General features: G+C 45.3%; 1 protein-coding gene across 4 annotated transcripts in view; it reads left to right on the plus strand.

Annotated features, from left to right (window-relative positions):
- The window catches only part of PIK3AP1 (phosphoinositide-3-kinase adaptor protein 1), a 126,894-nt gene that overhangs the window by 9,843 nt on the left and 101,611 nt on the right, over positions 1-15,440 (plus strand). For 3 of the 4 annotated variants that reach the window (XR_014492707.1, XM_083364198.1, XM_083364200.1), the window contains exon 2: positions 11,411-11,821. Coding sequence is in view for 3 of the 4 variants with exons in the window: in XM_083364198.1 (XP_083220324.1) it covers positions 11,411-11,821 (411 nt within the window). In the remaining variant the exon portion in view is untranslated. The remainder of the gene's footprint in view (positions 1-11,410; positions 11,822-15,440) is intronic. The other variant, XM_083364199.1, reaches the window with a different exon arrangement.

Here is a 15,440-nt window from a genome sequence, read left to right on the forward strand (position 1 = left end):
GAATTAAGGAGAAACTTCCTAACAGTGAGGACTATTAACTAGTGGAACAGCTTGCTTTCAGAAATTGTGAATGCTCCATCATTGGAGGCTTTTAAGAAGAGACTGGACAGTCACTTGTCTGAGATGGAATAGGTTCTCCTGCTTGAGTTGGGCTAGACTAGAAGACCTCCAAGGTTTCTTCCAGCTCTATTCTATTCTTTGCCTACCCACCTCAGCCCATTAACAGCCAGCTTTCCTCCTCCGCTGGTCCTCCCCTGGCCAATCGGTCCCTGGCCCTTCAGCCTGGCCCATTTGCCCAGACACCTTTTGTCCCAGGTGTTTCGTTTCATGGAACAAGAAGCTGCCAGCCAATCAGGTGGCAAGCAGCAACGATGGCCCCACCAATTGGGCTGCAAGGAGAATGCAATTGGTGACTGGAGACAGCAACATCTGGGGGAGGTGCGGCAGACAAACGCTGCTTTTGAGCAACTCCTGGCAGTGTAGGGAGGGGCAGGGCAATGGCAGTAAGCACAGCTGCTGGTGAGGGGACGAATGGTGGGTCCGCAGCCAAACTGTTCATTCGACATCTAATGGTACACAGCGGCATTGGCATAGGGGGTGTGGCAGGCAAACAGCGGAGGCACATGGCTTTTGTTGTGTAGGGGCAGCAGGTGAATGGAGGTGGCATGTGTCTTCCATCATTAGGGGCCATGGGGCATGGCAGGTGATGATGCATAGCTTCTGGCGTTGCATGGGCACAGCAGGCGAATGGCAGTGGCTCGTGGCTTCTGGCATTGTGTTGGGGGGACATGTGGGGGTGTCACAGGCAAATGGCGTCAGCACACGGTGTCATGGTTCCGATAGATGAAACCAGTAAAAACAGAACTCCAAGGCAGAAAGTTTCCTTAAAGAACATATTTATTGGTGTGAAACCAGGACTGAGGTTCCCTCCCAAAGGTTACAATGTTGCAAAGTTGAACTTCTCACTCCAGCATCATGTCATAAATCACATTCCCCAACGTACTACTTTGGAGGGCTTTCTAACGGATGGCTCAGCCTGTCAAAATCCAGGCAGCAATGACCTTGGTTTCCAGGTGACAATTTTTTGTTTTGTCTAAACATAAAAGCACACATCCCCCCCCCCATACTGTGGCAACAGAAAACGAAATAGAAATGGCTTCAGCCAAATTCGTTGCAGTGTTGAGTCGGATCCCTTAAAGAAAGGAGAAATCCTGTAAATGAAGAGTCAGAGTGAGGAATCTTTCCGAGGCTTATGAGGGTGCTTATCAAAAAATCTCTGTATCAATCTATCTGTTTTGACATTGGTACTTTTAACCTAAGTGGCCTCTGACAGTGGGTAACCTTTCCACTGTACCAAGCATTGTAATTTGCCTTTGTATAGCCTAGAATCAAGAATTTGTTTTATTTCATATTAAGTCTCCCCCTCCACTACAAGGGGACCAGGTGCCTGTCTTGGAGGAGGTCTTAAAGAGGACTCCCTGAAAGATTTCAATAGACTGCAGTGAAAAACAGGATGGACCTTTGCCAAAAGACAAGAGTTTTAACTACACTGTGACAGGGTTAATAATCCGAACTATGGAGAAAGGTCCAAGGAATTTTGGTCCTAATTTCTTACTAGGCAATTTGAGTCTCAGATATTTCATAGAGAGATAGACTCTCTCCCCCACACGAAATGGCTTCTGTGGGGCCCTTTTCTTATCAGCCTGCTCTTTGTAAATTTTTGAAGCTTTTGCTAAAGCTTGTTTTGCATTGTCCTAAACAGTTTTCCAGGAAGTCACCCACTGATCTAAAGTTTGAGAAGTGGGAGGGTCCTGCGGGTATTCAGGCATAGGAATGAATTCTCTCCCAGTAGCTATTTTAAAAGGAGTGAGTCCAGTGCTGCTATGTACAGTGTTATTATAAGCCACCTCAGCAAAAGGGAGAAGGTCACCCCAGGTCATTTGTTGGTAATCAACATAACATCTAATGTATTGTTCCACCATTGAGTTTGCTTTCTCAGCCACTCAATTCGTATTCAGATGAACAGCCGATGATAGTCCCTGTGTGGATCCGATCAGTTTAAGGAAGTCCCTCCAAAATTTTGCAGTAAATTTGACTCTCCTATCTGAAATAATCCATTTTGGTGTTCCGTGGAGACGGTATATATTTTTAAGGAACATTTTGGCTAATTTCTTTGCCGAAGGGAGACCAGAACAGGCTATGAAGTGAGCCTGCTTTGAAAAAAGATCAATAACAGTCCATATTACCATATTTCCTCTACTTTCTAGTAATTCCACAATAAAGTCCATGGCAATCTCTTCCCAGGGTTGGGAAGGGTCTGAAACGTGTTGCAATAATCCAGGAGGCTTACTGGGACGTTTCTTCATGGCTGCACATGTTGCCCAGCTTTTCGCATAGTTTTCAACATCCTTTTTCAAACCCGGCCACCAAAATTGCCTCCAGACGAAATGTAAAGTCTTTAGGTATCCAGAGTGGCCAGCCTGTTTGGTATGGTGGCTGCGCTGAAGGGTTTGGAGTGTTTCTGGCAAATACAGTTTTGATCCTTTCGAGGCTAGCCTATCTCGATAAGTCAGTATGGTTTTGTTTTTCTGGAACCAGGAATTGGTTTTCAATTCCTCCTTAAGCTTCTTCGTTAATGGGCTATCTGGTTCAGGTGGGTTTGCCTGCAGTTGCCCTCCTGGGGTTATCTTGAGAGATTGACTGTGGTTGTGGAATGATGGAGTTCACAATCTCCTCATAGTGACTTTTATACTGGGACATTCTGGACAGGGCGTCAGCCAAGAAATTCTTTCCCCCTGGGATATACTTTAGTATAAAATTGAAACAGTTAAAATGCTGCGCCCAGATAACTTGTTTGGGAGATAATTTACGGGGGGTTGTCAGTGCCTCTACGTTTTTATGATCAGTCCATACTTCAAAAGGCACCTTGCCCTTCTCAAGGAAATGGCACCAAGTTATCAGGGCCCACCTCACCACAAAAGCTTCCTTCTCCCAAACAGCCCACCTTCTCTCAGTGTCTGTTAATTTTTTCTATGTTTTTTCTTTTTTAATTTTTATTGTTGTGAGCCGCCCTGAGTCCTTTGGGAGAAGGGCGGCATATAAATTTAAGCAAATAAATAAATAAATAAATAAATTTCTTGTAACTGTAGGTGCAGGGTTGTAAGTCTCCCTCTTGGTTTCTTTGCAAAAGGACTGCCCTCACAGCTACATCATTAACGTCAACTTGGATAATGACTTGCTCCTCAGGATTGGGGTGCTTGATAACACGCTTGGCAGCAAACAGTCTTTTTAAGTTCTCAAAAGCGGTTTGGCATTCCATAGACCATGATAGGGGCTGACAAGGTTGTGGCTTCCCCCCGTTTTTTCCAGTTTTTAACAGTTCAGTAATTGGCAAAGCTATCTCAGCAAAAGAGGGGATGAATTGCTAGTAGAAATTTGTTAATTCCAAAAAACTTTGAAGTTGTTTGCGGGTTCGTGAGGGTTGCCAATCTATTACAGCTTTAAATTTGGCTGGATCCATCTCTATTCCTTCATTTGAAATTCTGTGTCCTAGGTAGTCTAAACCAGGGCTTTTCAATCAGTGGTACGCATATCACTGGTGGTACGTCGGCACCTGGCAGGTGGTACACATACAACGGGTTGAAAAGCACTGTAAAAAAAAGTGTAAAAAAAGTGTAAAAGTGGATGAGGTAAAGCAGTGGCAGCATCACACAGGCCTGTGGGAGAGTCAGCTGGAGCTGTGTGAGGTATTGCCAGTACTCTGCTGAGAGCCTTGAGCCTCCCGCCTCTTCCCATTTGCCTCCAGTGTTCCTCCTCGGAGCAGCATATGATTGCCGATAAGTGATTGCAGGGGCTTTGTGGGGGGGGGGTGCAGCTTCTGCAGTTGAAGTGGAGGCATAGGGGGCATGTTGGAGTGCTAGTTGGTTATCCCCCCCAAAGATTTTCTAACCTTAAAACAGCTCTTAGATGGCAACAGTTACCCAGACTGAGGGGTTCAGGACAAAGAGATGCCGGCAATGCTAACTCCCAAGAATGAGGGGCCCAGAGGCATCTACAAGCAGGGGAGGGAGGGAGGGTCAAAGAAAGGAAATCAAACCTGATTGACAGGGAGCATAGTAATCCTGCCCCTCCACCACAGAGGGCAGATCCCCATCATCCCCAGCCCAGCAAGGATCTTTCTGCTGCACTGTTGCAGATAAAGGGGTGGGGAGGAGGAGGTAGAAGAAGATGGTTTAAGCAAGCTTAGCAACTGGAATGGGGATGCCCCCCCAAAACAAACATGCTTCGGGGGTAACCTCCCAGCACAACAGAAGTATCCACCCAGCAGACAGGGTGGGGAATAAAAACCAAACAGCCCTCCCCCTGCTGCCAATCCTCAAGAGAAATGGTCACGACAATGAAAACCTCAGACAGGAGGAAGAGCACAGCCGGGCTGGCAGGCAGGTGTCTTGCTCAGCTATGGCTTGGTGGGGGGGAGGGAAGGGGGCAGATTCACCCTCCAAAACACTGCCCTCTCACTAAAGCAGGATGAAAACTCCAAAAAATGACAAGGAAAAAAAGGTTTAGGTAGGTGACCGGGGCTCAGGACCCCACGTTTTTAAATTTTTTTGGAGTCTTGGTTTAATGGCATAGTTCTGATAGATAAAACCAGTAAAAACAGAACTCCAAGGCAGAGTTTCCTTAAAGAACATATTTATTGGCTACAAAGTATCGGCACGATCAAAAGTGAAACCAAGACTCCCAAAGGTTACAATGTTGCAAATTTGAACTTCTCACTCCAGCATCATGCCATAAATCACATTCCCCAATGTACTACTTTGGTGAGTTTTCTAACAGATGGCTCAGCCTGTCAAAATCCAGGCAGCAATGACCTTTGTTCATTGTCTAATCTTAAAAGCACACATTCCCCCCTCCCATACTGTGGCAACAGAAAACAAAATAGAAATGGCTTCAGCAAAATTTGTTGCAGCATTGACACATGGTTTCTGGCATTGAGGGCACAGCAGGCGAATGGCAGTGGGGTAGTTTCTGGTGTTGTGGGGGGTGCAGCTTGTGTGTGTGGGGTACAGCAGGCAAAGGTTGGAGGTGCGTAGCTTCTGGCATTGCATTGGGTGGTGCAGTAGGCAAATGGCAATGGCATGCAGCTTCTGGCGTGGGAAAACTGCCTACTTACTATCCTCTTTCCCAGGTCCTTCCCCCCGACTATCTCTGTAGTGTCCAATTGGATTCAAATTGTTTTGGTAACAGTTCTAATGCTTGATGGGCTCAGCGATGGTCCACATTTCATTGCCATGTTTGTGGCCTTGGGGTGGGCCGGCCAATGTCTCTGGCAGGTACTTGTAGTAGTTTCGGTTTCTGGTGTTCCCCTCCTATCTGTTGTCCCCCTCCCCCCAGGATTCATGGCAGTCTAGCATCAGCGAAGCAGTGATGGGGCGAAGCACGATGGCAGCACTATTTGATTCAATTAGTACAGGTAGTCCTCGAGTTATGAATGCAATGGAGTCTGCCCATTCCATTTGTAACTCAAAAAATCAGAGTGAATCCTGTACCGCAAACAAGATCATTCCCTGTTCGTTAAGACGCACACAGCTCGTTAAGTGCTCATGAGGTATATCATGGTGGGGAAGGCCATGGTGGGGGCCTAGTGATGGAATAGGCCCTCAAGGCCTCCCCAACCCCCTAAGATACCTCATGCTTCCCCCTCCCCTCCTGCCACCCCGGACTCCCCTTGCAAAGATCTGCCTTCTCTCTGCCACTGTTTATTTGCCTTTGAAGGAGAGTTGATGGAAGCTCCTGGGTGCCGTAATATCGCACAAGTTCACGCATACATCTTCTTTTGCAGACAAAGATTCCAGTCTCCCGCTTCCAACCCAGCTGGTGACTGCCCCATTTGAGGGTCACTTTTCTGGCTTTCTGGTCCCAGTCTTTTTTTCCCCCCAATGCCTATCAACCCATTTTTCCAAAGCCTGTCTCCACTAGCTGGCATGACTCGCACTGGGGTGGCAGCCACAGCTGCTGCAGTCTCCAAAGTGGTGGTGGAAGGGCCCAGGTTCACGACCTCACTCTCCGTGCAAACTTCTTCTGCCATGCCCATGGTTATCGAGCCCTGGCATGGATCCACTTTCTCCTCCTTTAGGGAGTCAAAAGTGACCCTCAGCATGTCGATGGCTTGCTCTAAGATCCGGCTAGAACAGGCTGGTCTCTCGTCCTCATCCTTGTTGAGATGGAGCAACCTCCATCTCTTGCTTCCAACCCAGCTGGTGACTGCCCTGTTTGAAGGTTACTTTTCTGGCTTTCCGGTCCCAGTCTTCCTTTTTTCCAACACCCATCGACCACCTTGGCTTATTCCGGTGCTCAGTAGCCATGGCTTCGTTGGAGGAACTGGATGAATACGAGCTGCTGCCCCTTAGGCCAACCTGGGTAGAAACTTCCCCACCTAAGTTGCCTTCCTCCTTCTCCACGCCATGGTTTAACATCATTTGCATGATCCCCATTGTAAGGGTGTTCCTTCCGGGCTGACCGAAAATTGCAGATGCTGCCTAATGTAAGGACCTGCCTCAATCCCTCTTCCCAAGAAAGCAGAACTGGAACAGCTTCATTCTAAAAGGAACTTTTATTAGGAGAAGTTGACAGCAGGCATAGAAGGTAGGATCTGAGGGTTTCCTGCGTGAATCAATAGGTTAAAAGAACAACTGGCAAACTCCACCCCAATAGTCCACCTGGTCAGTTCAAATGAGCCAGTCTCCAGGTGTGAATCCTCTGTGGGAATGGGGTTGATAAGATACTATTCCCAAGGTTGTTAGGCTGTTAGGTCTTTGTTCGTGTTCCTCTGCAGCTAGAGATAAGGCAGATAGCCGTAGGCACATTCCATTCTCACTCCAGTCTGGCAGTAAGGGAAATAGATCAAAGAACCGACAGATAGAGAAAAGCGGAGAGGATACATTGTAGCAGCTACAGCCAAATGGAGAGGATACATTGTAGTGCCCCTTCCTCCCAGGAGTATGGCAGAACCTGCAGGAAGATAGAATAAGGAAATCACCCCCTTTCCAATAACTGGGTTCTGACACCGATACCAAAAGGTCAGTTCTCCTGCCATGCCCCCTGAAAACACCAGAAGTTGCGACCCACTGCTGTTCACCTGCCATAGCTTCTCATGCAACACCAGAAGCTGCGCATCACTGCCATTTGCCTGCTGTGCCCCCCATTTGCCCCCACAATGCCAGAAGCCATGCACCATTGCCCTTTGCGTGCCATGCCCCCTCATGCAATGCCAGAAGCCATGCACCACTGTTGTTCTGCCTGCCACCTGATTGGCTGGCGGCTATTTGTCACATGGAGCCAAAGGTCTAGGAGAAAGGGTGTCTGGGCAAATGGGCCGGACTGAAGTGAGAGGGATGGAGGTCCAAGGACCCATTGGCTGTGGAGAATGGCCAGGGGAGGGCCAATGGAGGAGGAAAGCTGGCTGTAAGTGGGCTTAGTTGTGTCGCAGGAGGTGAAGGAGGCGCAACCAAGGGTCTATGCCTAAACATCCCATTCTGCTGGTATTATGGTACAGCTTACCAGCGAGTTGTCACCTCCTCTGCTGTCACTTTCTGCTCCAGCCTTGCATTCTCTGGTTGGAGTTCTCTTGCCATCGCTGGTTGGAGGGGGGAACTTTATGACCTCCACTCCTCTGAGTGCTGTTTCTCTGGGCTTGGTGGGCTCCTTTCCAACCCTTTTTGGTTCTCGTGGGTGCTGGAGCCTAGCAATGAGCTACCTGATGACCTTCTTTACCATACCGAAAGCATATGGCCCTGTTGTGTCTTTAAATTCTCAAATGTGTCTCCCTTTCTTCCTCCACCACTTATTTGCATCCACGGAGACCATCCAAATGACAGTTTTGCCAAGCTGGTGTCCCCTTTATAATCATTGAGATATTGCTTTAATAGCTCAGTTTTTGATGTTTGATGTAATTCTTGTTCCATTTGCATCTGGGTTAGGTAGAACGTAGTAGCTAATGTTATTATTGTTTGATTAGCTGAATCCTCAACATACTGTATTTGAAGGCCTTTGATATCTTCGCTCTTAATGTTGCTTTCTTTGGGTGTTGTTTGTTTATTAAAATACTATACATTATAAGATTCTTAATTCTATAGTATAATTCAAAGTTTTATTCTAAAAGCTTAATTTTGTTTTCAACCTAAATATGAAATCAGTTTATATATATATATATATATATTAAGATTCCCCTTGGTCCATCAAAAAAGATTTTTTAAGTTCTGTCCTTACAAATCCCAAAAAAAGACAAGTCTAAATCTTTAAATGTAACTCTCGCCTTCCTTTTGTGCCAAGTATACAAAAGCTGTTTTTTCAAAAAGGAGGGGAGAAAATTTTCAGAAAAGTCCCACAGGCAGGCAGTTAGGGGGATAAGAAAGGAAAGGTCTCACCCAAATACTCCAGATTGCTTTGTTGTGCTAAATGGTGCTTTTGGCTTTCGGCAGAGAATGGCTTAATGATTGGCCATGTTGATGGCCGATCTCTTCTTCTTTGGTCCAAAAGGAGCTGCTCCGGATTCAAGTGGAGGGCTGCCGCCCTTCCACGATCACAGGAGGGCCTCCTTGCGGTGGTCACCCCTCCAGGGTGACTTTTGACCCTTTTCAGGGTCCTCCAATGAAGAAAGATCGGACAGCAGGGAGGGAGCTCTCTCTAAAAATCTGAAAGCACCGCACGAGCAAACCAGAAGCCAAGGTTCAGAACTCTTGAATGTAGGCTGCAACATGTTGTCTTTCTTGCTTGAGGGTTTTGACCTGGTTCATATCTTCTGGTCACCGGGTGGATCTTTGAACCACTTCCTCAAGGCAGCCATAAATCTGTTGAACTGGCGCAGCTTCACAATGACATCATCATGCAGCTTCCCACTTGAAGGCCATAGTGACTCACTGCACTTTGACCAAGTCATTCAGTAGGTCTGCCCCATACTCTTCCATGTAATACCACACGGGTTAGGAAGAAGGCCAACTGTTTCGCATCTCCATTGAATTTCACTCCTAGCACCAATGGATGGTGGTCCCCTCTTCTCGGGAGAGTTACTCTGGTCATTGGTGGAGCCAATCAGGCAATGGCTGGCTGGGCTGCTGTACCGGTGGTGGATCTGGCCACTCCAGGAGGTCTTGAGTTCTCAGCTTTTCAAAAGTGTCCCTCAGAAAATCAATTGCGTGCTCGAGCATTGTTGTGTGGAGGTCTGGTTCATCTGGTATGCGCTCACACACCTCTGTGGAGCTCCAGTCTTGGGATTGGCTCCCATGGCTAAAAGTTACTCTGGGAGAGGTTTATTCCAATCCTCCAATCTCCTGACTCTGGTTGACCACCAGGCTTTCCATCGGGAGCTTGCTTCTAGGGGGATCTCTGCGTCTTCTAGCCTGGGGTACTTCCCATTGTCCCTCAGTTTCGATGCAGCTGTCCCCCCCCAGTCTCCATCTTCTCCTTCTCTCCTTCATGGTCTGACATCTCTTGCACAATATCCGTGGTAGAGGTGATTCTCCAGGTGGATTGTTACTGCTGATCTGCTTAATTTTGGACTTGTCCCAAAGTCATTAGGAAGAAAGAGCTTTGACTGCGTTCGTAGTAAAGAGCCAAACGGTTATAAGTTAGGAAAAAGCCAAATCTGAGATTTGCATGTGAAAACTGCCTACTTGCTTTCCTTTTTCCCTGCTCCTTCCCCCGCATTATCTCTGTGGTGTCCAACTGGACTCAAACAAATTGTTTTGGTAACAGTTCTAATGCTTGGTGGGCTTGGCGATAGTCCACATTCCATTCCCATGCTTGGGCCTTTGGGGTATGCAGGCCAATATCTCTGGCAGGCACTCAGAGTAGTTTCATTTTTTGGTCTCCCCCTCCTGTCTGTTGGCCCCTCCCCCCAGGGTTCATGGTAGTCTAGCATCAGTAAAGCAGTGATAGGATGGCAGCACTATTTGATTCAATTAGTACAGATAGTCCTTGAGTTACAAATGTAATGGAGCCTGCCCATTCCATTCATAACTCAAGGATTCATAGGAGTAAAACCCGTACTTTGAATGAGATCATTCCCTGCTTTTGCCCACACATTCACTAATCGAATGTGTGGTTCATTAAGTGCACATGAAGTATCTCAGGGTGGGAAAGGCCATGGGGGACCTAGTGAAGGAACAGGCCCACAAGGCCTCCCAAACCCACTACAATACCTCATGCTTCCTCCTCCCCTCCTGCTCCTCTCCTCTCTGCCGCTGTTTCTTTGCCTTTGAGGGAGAGGAGAGTTGATGAAAGCTCCTGGGTGCTGTAGTATCGCAGGAGTTCAGACACTCATCCTCTTTTGGAGACAAAGCTCCCAGTCTCCGTCAGGTCTCTGTCAGGTCTCTGTCCAGGTGAAAAGTGTTTGAGCAGCTATGGGAGGGCGCGGCAGTCTTAACTCTCCATTCAGTATCAGCCTGGCAGGATCAGGTGTGGGGTGGGAGTGTGGGGCTGCAGCCGAACTGCCTATTCAATATCAGGTCAGAATCCAGGCACAGAGGCAACAGAAGGGAGGGTGGACAAAAAGGTTCATAGGTTTTTTAAAAAAACTGTCAGAGTCCCTGTCTGCTACCCCACCCCCCACCTTGCACCTGAATTGCTGTTTCCAAGTGCCTTATTTGCACGCAGATAAAGCTTTCAGTCTCTGTCTGGGCAAAAAGTGTTGAGGGCTATGGGGCACTTGGAAACCAAGTGATTCACTCCTTTCCAAGTGTCTCACAGGCATTCAAACACTTTTCACCCAGACAGAGACCTGACAGAGGAGATTGGAAGCTTCGTTTGTGTGCAAATGGGATGCTTGGAAATGGAGCAATTAGCTCAATTTCCAAGTGCCCCATTTGCATGCAGATGAAGCTTCCAGTCTCCATCAGATCTCAATCCAGGTGAAAAGTGTTCCAGCGATGGCGGAAAGGAATTGGGAGAGGAGGAGCTGGAGACAGGAACCGCAAATACTTTTCACACCAAGAAAGAAAGTTTCTGGGGTCCGTGATCTTACGAGAGTTCAGGCATCCATTCAGGCGAACGTGGATGGGTGCCTGAATTCATGTGATATTATGGCACCCAGGAGCTTCCATCGACTCTCCCTCAAAGGCAAAGAAACCACAGCAGAAAGGAGACAGATGTTTGCAAGGAAAGTGAGCAGGATGGGAGGGGGAAGCAGTTGTGGGAAGCGGGGGGGGGGATAGGGTGAACGTTGCAGAGCCTCTGAAGTAATTCATAAGAGTGAACAACTACCGTGATGCTGCATATTCGTAATTTTGGGACTTGCTCATAAACTCTAGGAGGCACTTATTGCGTAACTTCAAACGGGCACTAAGTGAACGCTCATAACTTGGGGATTATCTTAAGATCCCATTTGTAAGATCAAACTTATTTTACTTTTCAGCAGAACAACACTCTGATGCTTACAAAGTGCTGATTGTATATGGAAAAGATGCTAATGAATGGTGTCAGTATCTTCAGAGTCTCTTGCACTCATGCCAAGAAATTCAGAGCTATAAAGTGGAGCATAGAACTGCTATTTCCATGGAAGAACAGGTTCTCTTCAAGAACAGCAAGTGTATAATTATTCTACTGTCATCTGAATTGGTACAGTGTTTCTGTATTCCTGCTGTACTTCAGAGTCTGCAAAATGTTCTACAACCTCCATCAAAAGTGGTGAAATTTTTCTGTGGTGTTTCAGCATGTGAGAATTACGATGAGTTTTTCAAAGACTGGTTTCAATGGAAAGAGGTTACCTATGATGATGAACCAGAGACCTATGTTGATGCAGTCATGAAAGTTATTTCAGAAGCAGGTAAGGTGCTATCTTTTTAAAAAAAATGTCTCCACTCCCCATTCTGGGTATGGCTTTTGTATAGTATCATTTATTTTTGTTCTGTGAACTGCCCAGAATCTATTAGAGTTAGGTGGTATTTAAATCAAATCAAATCAAATCAATAATTAAATATAGTTAGTTAACTGTTTACCTGGAGACTTTTTCCAGACTTTCGTCTTGCGTTGTTTTCTAAACCTTCCTTGAAAAAAAGGCTTGCACTTTTTTGTATTCAAAATATTTAACTTTGCATACAATTGTAAATTCAAATAACTGATGCTTTTTTCCTTGTTTCATGTGTTATAAATCTGATAGTTTGGTGTAGTGGTAAAGATAGCAAGCTAAAAACCAGGAAACCTGAGTTCTAGTCCCACCTTAGGCACAAAGCTGGGTGATCATGGACCAATCACTCTTTCTCAGCTCTAAGGAGGAGGCAATTCCAAACCACTTCTGAAAATAGTTGTCAAGAAATCTCAAGGAAGGTGTCCAGGCATTCTCCAAGAATTGAATAGGCATGATTGAATGGAAGAAAAAAGATATTATAAATATATTTGGCTGCAAAGGAGAAAAATTATGTGAGTAGCAGTTGGGGGCCACTGTCTTTGGATAATTTAATAGCATGCAACTTTGTTAAATTAGATGCTTCATCAGGGTTATCAATATTACATGTTACAAAATTACATAAGTTTTGAATTGCAGAAATTGCTTTCACTTCTGTAATTTTTTGTATTTTTATTTGCATAGGATCAATGAGATTCAGGATTACCCTTTGAAAAAAGCTCAACTACTTACAATGCATTCAGAAAGTATTCAGACCCCCTTCACTTTTGTCAAGTTTGTTATGCTGCAGCCTGATTCTACAGTTGTTGAAAAAATCATTTTTTCTCATTAATCTGCATTCAGTACCCCATAATGACAAAGGGAAAACAGAATTTTAAAAATGTCTGTAAAATTATTAAAAAGAAAAAACTGAAATATCACATGGGCATAAGTATTCAGAACCTTTGTAACAATATGTGAAATTTAGCTTTGGTGACTCCCTTTTCTCTTGATCATTGCTGACATGTTTCTACAGCTTGATTGGAGTCTACCTGTGGTAAATTAAATTGATTGGACATGATTTGGCAAGGCATTCACTTCTCTATAGAAGGCCTCACAACTGACAATGCATACTGTAGCAGAGCAAAAAGGACAAAGGAATTTATAGACATTTCTAAACTTCTGTTTTCACTTCGTCATTATGGGGTACTGAGTGTAGATTAATGAGAAAAAAATGAATTTCAATAACTGTAAAATCATGCTGCAGCATAACAAAATTGTCAAAAGTGAAGGGGTTCTGAATACTTTCTGAATGCACTGTAATTACTAAATAATTAATGTGTTCTACAGCAGGGCTTTTCAACCTTTTCACCCATTGTACCACTTTTAGGATAAGGCAATACCACGAGTTGCCCAGCAAGGTGTCAAAAACTTGACCAAAAAAAGGGGAAAAATGATAAAGTACAGGTAGTCCTCAACTTACAACAATTTGCTTAGTGACTGTTCAAAGTTACAATGGCACTGAAAAAAGTGACTTATGACCATTTTTCACACTTACGACTGTTGCAGCATCCTCAGGGTCATGTGATTTACATTCGGATGCTTGGCAACTAATTCATACTTATGACATTCACAGTGTCCCAGGGTCATGTGATCAATGGCCGGGGGTGCATGGCCAGCTTGATGTCACTGGTGTCAGGGGCACTTGTGCGGGCCTGGGCAGGACTGGGGCGGATCTGAGGGTCTCCGGTGGAGGGGGTTGGGACCGGGCTGAGTGCTGGGGCATAGTCCATTGGAGGAGCTTCACTGAGCCTCAGCCCATGCAGGGGGCCCCTGGACGGTGGCACGGACTGCCTGAAGCCCTGGGCAGCGGAGATCAAGCGCCCAGCCTGGCCCTTGAGCTCCCATGGCACTAGGACCCCACAGCCCTGCCTACCCTAGCTGCACTTCCCCAAGGGGGTACCCAGCTGTGTTTACCTCCTCAAGCCTACTGCTTCTGTGCTCGCTCTCCTTGGCCAGTGTTAATAATAAACAAAAAATAGAATATGCAGAATGCCTTATTCAAAGCTGGCAATGCACAGAGGATAGTGTATTGGGACCTTTAAGAGGCAAACAGTAAAAAGCAAACTAACTTGAGTTGTATATTTTTACTCAGACAATATAACACAATATAAATTTTTGTACAGTTTCTGCTTTAGATTTTAGGAGGTAACAAAAACCATATCTGCTACAATGATCTTGTATGCTTAATATGTAGCAAGCCCCCCCTAAACTAGGTTTCATAGGGCCAATTATATCAGCAAAAACCAATTCTAATGGAGCATTAGTCTTAAAGCCACCTAGCCTATTGGCTGGTGTTGCCTTACTCTTTTCTCTACTGCAAACGTTGCATTGTAGATATTTTTGACAAGCTTTCACTTTTATCCCTGTAGATAATTCTATTGTTTTCCTAAGAGCATTATAGTTTATATGACCCAACCTACGATGCAATAAATGAATGCAGTTATCATGTGGTTTTTGGTTCACACATGTATTGGCCATCATTTTATGATTGCAGTGTAGAACGAACAAACCATCTTTCAGCTTAGCTACAGCCTTCACATTATTCTTTTCAATAAGCCATTCCTCCCCTAGGAAAGTCACTTTGAACCCTGCTTTAACTAAAGCTTTAACAGATAGTAAATTATCATTAATTTTTGGAACATAAAGCATATCTAAATTTTGCTTAATAAAAGAACAATAAACCTTACCCTCACCAGAGGCTTTTATTTTCCACCCATTAGCCATAGTTATGTACCTGTTACTATAAGCTATCTTTTCAAAACGTTCTTTTGAATTAGTGATGCATTGGGTAGCCCCACTATCAATTACCCATAAATTGTGATTACTGGTTGTTGCTGCATCAGACACAGCTACATTAACCACTTTCTTTCCCTTCCTATGGCTTTCGTTCTTCTGCTTGTTTCCTTTCTTACAAAACTTTGCTATATGTCCTTTCGCCCCACAGTTATAGCACTTCTTTGCCGTGTAAGCAGCTGTAGTATACTCCTTCTCCTGTGGTAGCGGCTCTCTCAGCTGATCTCTTTCAATACGTCTTCTGTACTCTTCCAGTAGTCTTCCAGTTATTGATGATAAAGTTAGTTCATCTTTAGACAGAACCTCAAGTGATGAAACAAACGCATCGTAGCTGTCATCTAACGATGACAAAATGATGTAGACCTGATGTAACTCAGAAAAAATGAGCTCCTTCTCATGTAGCTCCAAAAGGGTTGACTTCATAAAGTCTAGGTGAGCTAGCATGTCTCCATTCTTTTCCAGACGAGCCCTAACAGCTTCCTTGTGAGATGTATGTGTGCACCCACACTGTCACGAACATACAGCTTCCGTAACGTGGTCCAACAACGAGCAGCAGGCTCTTCACCACTACATGGACAAGCTGTTGGTCACCTAGCGTTAGCCCAATTAAGCACAAAGCTTTTTCATTATCTCTATGAAAAGCTGCGATTTTCTTCTCGTCATCCTTGTCATCTGGATCCCAGGCAGTCACATCAGGAGGATCGTT

The sequence above is a fragment of the Vipera ursinii genome (genome assembly GCF_947247035.1).
Source record: "Vipera ursinii genome assembly, chromosome: 5".
Lineage (NCBI taxonomy): Eukaryota > Metazoa > Chordata > Lepidosauria > Squamata > Viperidae > Vipera > Vipera ursinii.